This window comes from Meles meles, chromosome 7 (genome assembly GCF_922984935.1).
Source record: "Meles meles chromosome 7, mMelMel3.1 paternal haplotype, whole genome shotgun sequence".
NCBI lineage: Eukaryota > Metazoa > Chordata > Mammalia > Carnivora > Mustelidae > Meles > Meles meles.
The window spans coordinates 38,570,221-38,584,214 of NC_060072.1; the positions used below are offsets into that span (position 1 = coordinate 38,570,221).

Below are 13,994 nucleotides of genomic sequence, written 5' to 3' on the forward strand. Positions count from 1 at the left end.
ATGTATCCTACTCTTTATGACTATCCAGATGCCAACTTTAACTAATTACATTTACCAGACCAGCAGTAGTAAGGAAAGAGTATGCTATCTTAATTTGGGAAGCTATGGCAGACTTTGCAAAGCAAAAAAAAATCACTATTGGGTGCAACTGGAAAATGCAAAATAACCTTCTAATGGATGAGAATATCCCAGGGCTGTGGCATGTTGCAATTACTACATAACTGCATCTCAGCTGAACAACTTAGAATCAGCTGAGTCTCTAAAATAGAGTAAATCAATAAATTTGATTTATTTTTATTTTGACAACCATTTTGACGAGTATTTTTTCTAGGAAATAGCATATATTTGTACCAAGCATTAAATTGCCATATCCCAATCGTCTAAAAAATACATTAATGTTTAATAAAATCTTCCAGTGCCTAAATAATGACGTTAGAAGGTAACTTCATTTGACATTGTGATTATTGCATAGGGTTCCTAGAAATCCAAAAGTTTAATTCCACTGACATGTGCAGTCTATAGGTTCCTGGAGTATGTGCATGACTTCGGTGCCATTTCCTGAGCAATACAGAGGCACAGACAAGTTTCTCACTCCATTTTCACGACAGCACTTGCAGAATCTTAGATGGCTCTCAATGTTGATGTTATATATGGTAGCAGATGGACATTTTCCGTCACAAGATGCAACACTTACCTGTAAGGAGAGACAATGAGAAAAGAATCTTAAAATGTTCAAAAACTGGCTATTCAATTCTCCTACAATATCAAATGAAAGCAAAACTTTATTATCACTGTAATAAGTCTCAAGCTTCTGTATATTAGAAGACTACAAGAAAATACCAGGTTAAACCTTAATAACTTGAATAAGTCCAGGAGATGTTCTGTGATGATACCTAATACAGCAAGGCTGACATAAACTCTGAAATAAATGTGCACATATAACTAGTCAGGTATATGTACAATGTTCATTACAATCTAATGATTCTATTGTAATCTGTATTATATCATACCTTGTGGAGACTGTAGTATTGGATAGGTCACATTAAATGGGGTAAAATTAGAACTAAGACTATTTTTGCTGAGTAAAATTGCATAGTTAAAAAATATATAGTCAAATATATTTGGTTTAATTTCCATCTCTCTAGATTGCAATTATGATTCATAACTATTGATTATTAATGCCAAGAATAGTTTTACTTCTTCACAAACAGAATATTTTAATATTAAAATGTATGAATAATCGCAAAGTTAAATATTGTGACAGTTGGCATTTTGTTGACTTACAAACATATTAGTGCTATATACTTTTGGAAAGACACATGCCCTTTATGTAACAAATTATATGTTTCCACTTACAGGGTTTTGACTTATACAGTCCTGTTTCCTTATGATTGATTTAATGATCACTTTCTGGCATATTCTTTCTTCTTGTTTGCCTGATAAAATATAGAATGCATTTATTGATCGGAAAGCCCATGTCAGATTGTTTCTTAATTCAATTAAACCTATGCCTATATTTAAAATAAAATAATGTATATATTTATATGAAATATATTCCTATATTAAGGTATACTTAAAATTTCCCTCAAATATTTTATGCTCAATATTTATTTTCACTTTCTAAATAGACTTTCTCATATTTTTAGCATTATATTTATCTCTTTACCTTATTGTCCTAGAATAGAATCAAAACATTCTACACATGCAATAATGTTAACATCAACCTGTGTGTATCATATAGAGATAAAAATATATATTTAAAATTTTAAAATTGTTAAGTTATTTTTAGAATGAAACACTGTATGTAGAAGTATATATACTTGTACATAATTAGGCAGCTATACATGCATACATAAATCTATTTTAAAATTAAAAACAGATTTAAAACTACTTTATCTTAATATATTTTAATATAAAATCATACATGAAGGTAATTGAATTGTTTATCAACCATTTTGAAATGTATGGATGAGTCATTACAGTTGAAATTTATGGCTCTGAGATGATCTCTTATGACATCACATTAGAATACTTTGTATTAATTAATGATATATTAAAACACCTCTGTGATGCAATGGATGACCACTTGATAAGACACCTAGGAATACATATTTAAAGCTATATGTAAATAACCCTTGAATCAGGATGCAAAAAGACCAAGGTTCGTTCTTCACTCTGACGCTAACTTGCTTTGTTACTTTAGGAAAGTCACTGAAATCATTCTGCTGAGTTTCCTTGTTTGCAAAAGATTGAAATTAGATCTTCAGTTTCCAAATCAGTTTAGCCACAAAATCTTTTACTTTTTTAAGTGCTTATATGAAATTCCAACATGTAAAGTATCTAAAAGTTAAACCTCTCAGGTTGAATCAGAGATGAGTAGCAAAGATTGCCTGAAAGTAAATTGTCCTTTTCAAGGTCACTCTTGACCTTCAAAATGCTAACGTCAGAGGTCATAGCTTACTTCTCACCCTAATCCTACGCAACTTCTCAGCAGCATTTGGCCCCGTCTATCACTCTCTCCTCCTTGATATACTTTCCACACTTGACTGCTGAAACAGCCCTTTTGGTTTTTCTCCATCTCAATTGTGGCTCCTCCTCAGAATCCTATGCTTGTTCCTTCCCCTTTTCCTTGCCTCCCAACTACAGTCTGGTTGGCGGTTCAGAGTTTGTGAGGGAGGGCAGGCTGGTGTGTATCTCATGCTGCTTTCACTCAGTAGTTAGTTACTTTAGTAGTCTTTCTATTCTCATGTCAGAAGAAAGAAGAGTTAAGGAAGAAATCATCCTTAATGTGACCTGTAAGGTATCCACCCTCTTCTTTCTGTCACCTTCATCTTTGTGCTTAGCCAAACTTTGCTATTTCCTCTGCTTTCCATACTTGTTATTCTTCCTGGCTGGATTTGGACACTCAGTCTCTACCCAGATGACACCTCACCACAGAGGCACTCTCCAATCACTCACTTAAATAAGCAGCCCAGTTCCCCACTCTCCATCCTTTTTATTCTGCACTAATTTTCTTTACGCCACTCATCTCTACCTGACACAATAGTATATATTTATGTGTTCATTATTTCTTCCCCTTCTTCATAATACGCATTAGGCATGCAGGTACTGTTTCATTCACTATCATAGTCCCCGTGCCTAAAAGAGTGCCTGATACATGACAGGCACCTTATAGAAATCTATTTGATTAGCTAATTTGTGCAATGAATATAACGGAACAGCTTAAATTTATTGTTAGCTGGCTGAACTTATTAGAACCAAGAGGCATTTCCTATTCATTTCTTAAAGACTATTGGAATACATTTGGTTAAGCACAGTATCTGCAAAAGTATCCAACATCCAGTCTGTCCAAGACAGCCCAGTCACCCAGAAACAAAGTCTGTAGACAAGGATTTTGTGATACTAAAGCAGAAGCTATTTCACAAGCCCCTGCATGTCAGATGGGGGAAACTGAGGTAGGTTGGTATTTTCTGCAATTTCAGAGAGCTTGGCAGAATTGAAAGGTCCTGGACCTGGACATTGGACAGGCTTGAGTCCATTAGTGCTTAGTGCAATCAACTTTTCTGAACCTTCATTTCCTTATCTGTAGAGGAAACCATACCTACTACCTCTCCATCTACCTCCCAGAACTGTTGTAAAGATTGGTTACAATACCGTCTTTAGGGGGTTTAATTGTGCCAATGTGTGGCAGGCAATAAATAGAAGGATTATGATCAGTTGCATAGATCTTCACCTGCCTGCCCTCGGATAACAAAATGGACCTACTTGTTGAATAATCAACTTGGAGTTATAGAATCCAAGGTCCTTATTGAAGTCAAAATGCCATTCTCATCATAACCTACTTAACTTGGTGTAGCACAGCATGTTCCAAGCAAATTTGACCAAAGAGAACTTTTAAACTTAAAACCTATATTAAAATCCTATGCAATACATTTTTGGGAAATACAACAATAAAGAAATTTCTGATATTAAGTTGAAATTCATTTGAATTAAAAATACTTTATTCATACTCCAGAAGACTAAATTACAAAATAATTAACCACATGACAAACATTTAAATAATAACATTATAAAATGTGCTTCCCTCCTTGCATCATAAGATCTGAATTTTATGAGAAAGATCATAATTACCATGAGCAATTAAAACTAATCAAATTAGTGCATATAATATGTCCTCACTTACAGATCTTGCAACAGCCTTCATTATAAAGCTTTACAATCCCTTCATTCTAGGAAGAGAGAAGGAATAAAGTCAAAACTCACAGTGTTTGTTCATGTCCTATTGGACTAGAAATAGAAAACTAACTCTCTTGGTGTTTTTATTAAATATCACAAAGCCTTTATTGGAAAATTATAGAAATTTAACTATTTCTAATGAGAATTTGTTTTTAAAATAAGAAGCTGATATTTTGTTTAAATTTTTGTTATTTCTTCACTCGTAAAGTGCAAAGAGATTAACTTAATTAAAAGAACACATTATTTATTTATTTACTTATTAAAAACATTTTCAATAATGCACAAAAAATTCTTACCAAAGCAGAGTACTAGTAGGTACTTTAAATTGAGGCCGTTATGTTTTTTTAAACTCCTTGGAATAACCTAAGGTACTCTATGAGACAAGACTAACTTGTCTTATACAACTGAATGTTAAAATGATGTATCTTTTTCTTTAACATTTTATTAAAAAAAATCAGAAGAATAAATGAAACAAGATGGGATTGGGAGGGAGACAAACCATAAATGACTCTTAATCTCACAAAACAAACTGGGGGTTGCTGGGGGGAGGTGGGATTGGGAGAGGGGGAGCGGGCTATGGACATTGGGGAGGGGAGGCGAACCATAAGAGACTATGGACTCTGAAAAACAACCTGAGGGTTTTGAAGGGTCAGGGGTGGGAGGTTGGGGGAACAGGTGGTGGGTGATGGGGAGGGCACGTTTTGCATGGAGCACTGGGTGTTGTGCAAAAAGAATGAATACTGTTACGCTGAAAAAATAAAAAGGGAAAAAAAAAAATCACTCGCTTCAGGATGACTCTTGCCTAGGACTAAATTAAGAAAACTTGTATTGATTATCTTTTTGAATTCTTACAGTAAGCCGCTAATTGCTTTTAATAACTTACCAATTACAATATAAGTAAAAGAATTTATGCCTAAAAATGAATCTGTGAAATAAGATGATGCCTGAGATTCTTTTCAGAGCTGAAATTCTCTTACTTTATTATACATGATATCTATCTACCCAGCTAGCTAGCCACCATCACTAAAAGGGCACATCTTGGGAAGAAAAAAAAAATCAATGAGACTACGCTATTTCCACACACTTAAGAAAAATATTGCCTCCGCAATAGAACAAAGCTCTCTTTTCATAAAAGATTACTATCTCTGAAATAGTTAAAGCTACAAAGGACCTTACAAGAAAAAAGTATCACCTCCAAAATCTACTTTCCCAGTGGACTCTTCCCTGAGAGAATAAGGAGTTGGGGTATCTAACCTACTTTCCCAATGGACTCTTCTCTGAGAGAATAAGGAGTTGGGGTATCTAACCTAAAGGATCAGCAGTGCTGTTTTGTACGCCAGGTTCCACCAGGGCCGTGCTCAGAGGAGTCAAGACAAATCTGACTTAGGCCAGCTTGTATTAAAAAGGGAATGACATCATAAATTCTGGCTGTGTGTTTAAGAAGTAAAATTGGCCAGCCTCCAATAGGTTATCAATTCATACTGAAAGAGAGGCCAGGTCTGCTGATGAAATGATTTTTCAATAATTCTTTGAACTAGCACAATATCCATTCAGGGAGAATCAAAGTTATTTGGAACACCATTTATAACTCAAAGCGGCAAACTGAAGACATATAATAGGGCTTTTATGCACATGTGAAAATAAAACATACACCAGAGTAAATAAGCCACAACATATGTATGTACAACCTTTGAAAACATATTTCCTAAATTCTATGTAATACTACATTTTCTTAGACATGATAAAGTACAAACCATTTTGCATTCAGTCTCATTAAAAGGGGGACAGACCATACTGTAGTTCAGAATCATTGTCCCTTCGTCAGTCTTAACACATTCATATGTGGTACAATTATAATGCCAGGTACTCCCCTCCTAAAAATAAGAGAAAGTTACTGTTTTGTTTATTAAAATCTGGTATATTTCTTAAGTAGAATATTTCCTCTCCACGTCAAGATGCAGAGAACTTCTTGTGGTATAAAATGTCCATCTGGAAATATCCCCAAATTTATCTAAAAGGAATAAAAATACATAGATGGGGTGTGTGCATGTATGTATGTTTGGTTTCATACCAGAACTGAGATGTAAATGTGAAGTAAAGCAATAGAGGAAAGAAACAAATAGGTATCTGTTTCTACTACAAGATTAATTACCCAATTTGGCCATGTGTCAAAGGTCTTGCTCTACTGTTCCCTCATTAATTATAAAACAACAAATCATATTAGTTAATATGCCTCCTTTCTTGAGATTTGTTTATCCTTCCTTCTACTCCCTTATCAGCAAAACAATTAAAAAATCTTTGGATGACAGTGATTATTGACTTGCTTCTAGTTCTACACTCCTTATCATTGTTTTAAAATATATCCCTATTCCTTTAGCAAATTTTTTTAAGCAAATTTTTAAACATAGTAACTGTTTATTTCATTCCTGATTTCATAATTCTTATTTAGAAATAAAAGCAGCTGGACATGTTATAATTATTGGGGGGGTAGTTGTCAATCTGTATTTTTATTTTATAACCTACATTTTAAAATGCTAGCCAAACTCTGGCTTGAAGATTCTTTGTACGGTAAGGAATTTTGATGAACTTCTTTTTCTCCAGATTCTATTTTAACTTACGTATCTTTAGATTTTTTTTTTTTTTAGATTTTATTTATTTATTTGACAGACACAGAGGCAGAGAGGCAGGTGGGGGTGGGGGTGGGGAAGCAGGCTCCCTGCTGAGCAGAAAGCCTGATGTGGGGCTTGATCCAAGGATCCTGAGATCATGACTTGAGCCAAAGGCAGAGGATTTAACCCACTGAGCCACCCAGGCACCCCTCTTTAGATCTTTTAGATTAGAAAAGATCTACAAGTCCGGGTATAAGAGAAAATAAAATATTCAAATTCAAATAGTAATTCCAATATTCAGTTCTAATAGTACTATCTTATCTGAAATCAAAAATTAGTTCTTCCATAGAAATTAGACTCCTAGATAACTAAAGCTTATCTTTGAAAGAGCAGGTGGTGGGTAATAGGGAGGGCACGTTTTGCATGGAGCACTGGGTGTTGTGCAAAAACAATGAATACTGTTACACTGAAAAAATAAATAAAATGGAAGAAAATAAATTAAAAAAAAAAGTTAATGATCTTGATGTATATTTACCTTGATTGCTTTACCTGTTGAGTTCTCAAAAAACATTCTGAACATAATTTGGTCTTTTATTTACATTTCAGGCTCTCACTGTGAATATTAGTTATGTACATAGATAGTTCCTGGATTTTTGTTATGGAGTTTATGTTGTCCTTTTACTAAAAGCCCCAGATTTCTATGTTTTTTCAAGTAAACTCTGGTTCATTTTCTCTCACTGACACCTATGACTTCCTCATCATTTTAGAAGCTTCTGTTATCAAAAACCCTTCTTTAAAATAATATATTATAAAACAGAAATATTGCTAGGATAAAACAAACAATACTAACGACACTAATTAAATCAGTAACACTAGCTTGCACATAACTGTTATGGTTATGGCACAAAAAGAAAATTGGTCATCTTTCTTACTTAATAAAATGCACAGGATTGGAGAAATCTGTTTGGAGGGTATGTGAGTAATCCCATGTAATTAAGAACACCAGAAGTAAGACCTCTAGATAATTAAACTATGAATGGAAAAACTTAAAAATGGCAACACTAAATTGGAACAACTTTAAGGTAATGCAAGTTATAAAAAAAGTACTGACACTCTTACATCTGGAGACATCACTAAAAACGGCACTAATAATAGAAAGTCCCATTTTTCTCTTCTAGGGAAGGAGTAGGTCAGTCTATAAATCTATATGGAGACTATAAGAGAATTCTGAATAATTATTTTATTATTTTTGGTGAACATATGTGATATAGCATTACTGACTCTTGAGGTTTTCTTTGTAAAAAAAAAAACAATTGGCAAATATTCTCAATCTTTTATATACCCACTGAAATCTTCAATACCCGAAATAATTAAATGTTAACCTCATGAGTTTATTTCTGTTAAAATGCTTCATTTTTAAAATTTCTTTTAAAGATTTTATTCATTTATTTGAAATAAAGAGAGGCAGAGTGAGAGCACAAGAAGGGTGAGGGTAGTGGGAGAAGAAGACACCCCAATGAGCAGGGAGCCCAATGCGGGGCTCGATCCCCACACTCTGGGATCATGATCTGAGCTGAAGGCAGACACCCAACTGACTGAGCTATCCAGGTGTTCCCCCCTTTGTTTTTTTAATATCTTACTTTAAAATGCTTCTTTTTAAATTTGTGAATAAAATAATGTTTTTTTCCCTTTGTTCTAATGATTAGAAATAAGCAATTCTCAAAGTCCATTTTCCTCACATCTGGAAAAAAAATGAGTTTGAGAAATAAGTTCAACATATTCCTTTATAGCAGGAATTATCAGAAACTTTAAAATGTAACAAATGTAACTGTGTCTTGTGTGCTGTATATGAGTGTGTTTATTATGTGTAGAACTCTGTGTGTGTGTGCACCTGTGATATTTTTCAAATTATTTGACTTAAGATCATCTTCTTCAGAAAACAGCACGGAGCTACCCTCCAAAGAACTCACTTTAGGAACTAAGGAATTCCTACCTCATATATAACTGATGTTCCATTTTCCATTCGAAATTTGCAGGATACATTTTTGCAGGTACCACAGCAATCATAATCACTTGGAGACGGGGTATACACCTGGTGCTGGATATAATGATAATACATTTAATTAGCCACACAACAATACCAGTATTTTTAATGAATCCATTCTGGAAGTGCTTCCTAATATAACTATATGCTCGCTCAGAACACCTGTAAGCATTTTAAAGGTTGAATTTGAGGCACTTCAAATAATAACCGACTTTATACGGCTGTATTAGAAAGTGAAGTAAATATTAACCTTTACATCTAGCGGCCAAGATTCATCAAGCTGGTCAAGCAAGCTATATAGATAAATAGATAATATGGTTCAGGAACATACACAGGAAAAGGAAAACATGCATTATAGACATATATTACACATTAATAGATTATTGAAGTGTATTGAAGTGTATACTTTTAACTTATGCCGTGTTCCGTAGTTAAAATTCTATAGCTGCCATTTTATGATTAATTTAAGTCTCCACTGGAATGACTTACAAAGAATACTTACAATGTCACATTCTTTTGAGCAATTCACTATTGTAAAATTCAGAGTGCGAAAGCCTGTATGGTTATCTTTTTCTTCCAGACACTCCACTGTATAACAAAAGTCCCCTTCCAAATACTTTATCATAGATTGGCCAGGATTCAATACTGATACTTCTTGAAATACACACACATCATCTTTTTCTAAGAAAAGAAGGTCAGTGAAAGTACTATTTTGAGTTTTTTATTAATCAATCAATGAAACTTTTATTTATATTTATGTTTTCATCATGATGTGCAATTTTTTCAAAACCAATAAAGATCTTTACCTCTATATATTGTTAACAACTCAATGAGTTTACTTAATAATGAATGTTGCACATTTATTCCTTAACATACAATAAGAAAGTGGTCTGTAAACTCAACTCCTCTTTACTGTTTAAACTGCCTTCAAAAGCTATACTTCATCACAGACTCCAGAATTGTAGAATTATCATCAAGCTACTTGTTTGTTACTCTCTCTTCTGGAAACAAGACATGACAATTTGGGGGAGTGGAGATAGACAGAAGCAAAATATAAATCAGCAGTAGTAGGGCTCTTAATGTAGCACTAACATTTCATGTTTGTTTGTTTGTTTTTTAAGATTTTATTTATTTAGTTGTCAGAGAGAGAGAGAGAGAGTACAGGCAGGCAGAGTGGCAGGCAGAGGCAGAGGGAGAAGCAGGCTCCCCACCAAGTAAGGAGCCCGATGTGGGACTTGATTCCAGGATGCCAAAGGCAGACGCTTAACCAACTGAGTCGCCCAGGCGCCCCAATGGTTCTTTTGAGAGAAAATTTTCAATTTTGTTGTGATGCAAAATATAGTCTTGTACATCATACTAAATGATGAAAGTGGCCAATACAAATAGAAGCATATTAAGTTAGGCTAGCATAGGGATGAAGATTCAGCTCTTAAACTTTCTTGTATATAAAATGCAAAAATTTCAAACTGTTGAATTAAAGGTTTTTTATTAACTCACTAATACATAATAGAAGATTTATGATTTTATTAAAAAATCAGTTCTATGTTTTATAATGTTAACATCCATAATGACAGAACATTGGCAAAAATTCTCCCTTTTAGATGACTATTTTAAAAATATTAAATATATATATTAAAAAAACATAGAGTCAACTTTAAATTCTGCAAAGCCTCTGACAAACACATTCATTTTTCTGTCTCATTAACATATTTGTCAGAACATTTACAGGTATTATAAAAGAGGCAACTGAAAAATAATAGTGCATTTTTATACTAAAAAACTGGCAAAATGGCTTAAAATGTGTAATACAACTCAAAGAAAATATTCTTAATTTATGAATAGTGAACAAGAGATACCAATAATATTCATATCATTTAAAAGCTAGATAAAACATAGTTACCACAGAGATACTGTACACATCCACAGTCACTCTGAAAGTTATGGTCTATTGCAGTAAATTCTCCCTATTAGAAAGATATTATTATTAAATATTATTTATACAGCTTATTTTATGGCAACTATAAAAACATATACACAGTATAGCATTTAGTAAGTTCTCTACCACATAGCCAGACACATATTAGGTGCTTATTAAATATTTGATGGTGAACATGCTTTGATTAACCCAGTGGTCATTAATTAACCGCCCGCAGGAAAAAAATCACAATAAATAATATGATTATGGATCACTAAATCTCTCTAAACTTTCATTTATCTATTAAATGAGTTAAAGTAGAGAAGATGTTCTTTATGCTTAATGCAACAATTGAAAATATTGTTGGATTCAGGGCACCTAGTGGATAATTTGAGATAAGAAAATATGCGCTAATCCTGGAAATTTTTGTTGGTGTAAATGTTCTTGGTTCAAGGTTCTGATGTTTGCATGGGGCAAGGTTGCTACAGCATATAAATCAGGAGCAGAAGAGTATAGTTGAGAGACTAATAGCACAGACTCATAAATAAGGCTGCTCTGTGCCCATCCTGCCTTTGCTGCCTACTAGCTGCGTGATCTCGGGAAGGTTACTGAGCCAGGCTTCTCCTCACTTCCCTCATCTGTAAAATGGGGCTAATAACATTGCCTACCTTTTAGGTTTATTTGGAGAAATAAATAGGTCAGTTCAGGGAAAGAACTTACAATAGGGTGGACACACAGAAAGTGTGGTATAACCTTTAGGTATCAATAAATTGTTGTCATACCAATGCTTAAACATTGTCCTGTCAGAAATGGTATAAGTTCCTCTTGGTGTAGTACCAGGTTTAAAGTTTCAAGAATTGCATTTTTAAGTATTAACTTTCCTGAGTGCGTTTTTCATATGATAACAGTCATAAAATTAATATGATTCTTTTTTCTAAAAGATTTTAATTACTTAATTAATTTATTAATTTGAGAGAGAGTGCAAGTGCAAGTGAGGAGTGGGGTGAGGCTAGGGGGAAGAAGAGGGAAAAAATGTCAAGCGGACTTTATGCTGAGTGGAGAGCCCAATGTGCAACTGGATCTCACAACCCTGAGATCATGATCTGAGCTGAAACCAAGAGGTGAATGTATTTTTCAAGGTGTGAGAGAAGTTGCTATCCTTCAGCATACGTATCTTGCCTCATACTTTGGTGCATTTAATCATGTTCAACCTAGCCTCTATCTAGAATAGTTCAACTCCTCTCATCCGTTATTCTAACCTATCACTTTCTTCCAAATTTTTCTTTGGTTAACGTCCCTAGAAAGATCTCCATGATGATCCTTACCTTGTGGTTAACATTCTGAATATAGTGTTTATTTTATCATAATAATTACAGCTAATACTTACTGAGTTATTTCTATGTGTCAGATACTAGCTAAGTAATTTATATAATTTGTTTTATTCACATGATATAGGTATTGTCATTCTTTTTATATTGCAGGTGAGGAAAATGAAGCACAAGTAAGAGGAGTCCAGGCAGGAATAAAAACAGGGCAGTTTCAACTTGCTTTTTTTGGTTGTTTGTTTTTGACTTTTGTCTGGGCTACAGTTTCTAAGGAAAATGAAAGAGTTATGGCAGAGTAGAAGAATAAAGGAATACACAAAAGGACACACAGACGTAAAACAACCCTTGGTTTTAGTCCTAAAGATCTCGGTCAATCATTTGCTCTTTCTAGACTTCAACTTCCTTATTTACAAAGCGTTCATAAATAACTCTTCAGAAAATACCAACAGTACACGTTTATATACCCTCCTTCTCCACAACAGATGCATCATTGGCACAATTTCTTGAAGAATCACTGGAGACACCTATTAATATTGAGATACTCTTTCTTTCAATGTTTTGCTTCGTTTTAAGACCAGTGAAGTAGATATAAGGCTAGTAGAATCAGTCACCAGTGAAAAAAATAATGGATTACGTCTTCTTATCACCAGTAAATAAAAAGGGTTTACTGCTCCCTGATACCGAGCATGTTACTTTAATCTACTCTGAGAACTCAGAAATAACGGACATAAAGGAAGAATAAACCGATTTAAATAATATGACAATTCAATCAAAATATGTATTCTTACCACTTCACAGGTTGGTATAACAAGGTTTTCACAGCTACATTCTAGAAGGCAAAAATCAATATATTTACACTGGTCAGAATATATCACTGTACTGTAATAAAAACTATGAAGTATGAAAATTAGTTACCGCAATGCCATGTTGGACAACATTGACCAGATACATTTTCTTTCACAAGCTTCATATCCTCTGCACAGTTGAGTAGTGGTGCAGGACAAAGATTTGGGTCACAAACTAAATAGAAAAAAATTCCATGGATAAAGATTAGCTTCTTGTAAAAGCTTGTCCCCACTGCCTACCAGTTAGTTCACAGCCATTGCTGATGCAGTGCATGGACTCATATCTCTCCCTCCACTCACTTGCCATGTATCATTGGATATGGAATACATGACTCCCAAGCAGATAGAACAGTAGTAGAACTACGACAGCAGGTGAAGGGCCCTGAGACATGCCAGGTGTGCAAGAAGAGAAAGGAAGTAGAGAATGTATGGAATCACCTGGGAAGCTAGAAATTCTAGGATGATGAGAAGAGTCATAGTAATCTATTTTGGGGATGTAATATCCCAGAAGAGCTCTTAGATACGAAAAAATATTACATATACTTAATATATATTTTATATGTAGAATTCAACGAAGGTCTGATATAACAGCACAATGAAGATTCATGGGACTTCTTAAATATTGGATATAGCTGAATATTTTAAGTTAGTTAAGATATACTTACCACAATAATACCGTGGACAACAGAAATGTGTGGTATTAAGATCCACAGTGAGAAATTCCCCATCAGTACATAGCGGAATAGGTTCGGTGCAAGATTCACAAACTGAAGGTAAAACAAAAAGCCAGAAGTCACAACTGAGCTAAAAACAAACTGTTCCTCAATTTGGATTACTACACACATGTAAAAATCAACATGAAATAATGTTTAATAAAATAAGAAACAGGGAAATTAAGGCTTTAATGACAGATCTTCTCACTTGGTCATGAAAACAGTACTACACAGCATATTGCTATATGCTTTCCAAACACAGTGACAGAAAAACACCATCTTACCGGAAATAGTGTTTTCTAGAGCA

The 13,994-nt window shown here is 34.0% G+C and overlaps 1 protein-coding gene across 2 annotated transcripts in view; it reads right to left on the reverse strand.

The window, feature by feature from the left end:
- Positions 1–425: 425 nt before the first annotated feature.
- Positions 426–13,994, reverse strand: part of OTOGL (otogelin like) — a 134,075-nt gene continuing 120,506 nt past the window's right edge. For both annotated transcript variants that reach the window (XM_046012944.1, XM_046012943.1), the window contains 10 exons: positions 13,640–13,741; positions 13,045–13,149; positions 12,918–12,958; positions 10,790–10,853; positions 9,392–9,570; positions 8,839–8,943; positions 5,991–6,110; positions 4,184–4,229; positions 1,357–1,436; positions 426–694 (listed from right to left, as the gene is read on the reverse strand). In XM_046012944.1, coding sequence (XP_045868900.1) covers positions 494–694; positions 1,357–1,436; positions 4,184–4,229; positions 5,991–6,110; positions 8,839–8,943; positions 9,392–9,570; positions 10,790–10,853; positions 12,918–12,958; positions 13,045–13,149; positions 13,640–13,741 — 1,043 coding nt within the window. In that variant the 3' untranslated portion in view covers positions 426–493. The remainder of the gene's footprint in view (positions 695–1,356; positions 1,437–4,183; positions 4,230–5,990; positions 6,111–8,838; positions 8,944–9,391; positions 9,571–10,789; positions 10,854–12,917; positions 12,959–13,044; positions 13,150–13,639; positions 13,742–13,994) is intronic.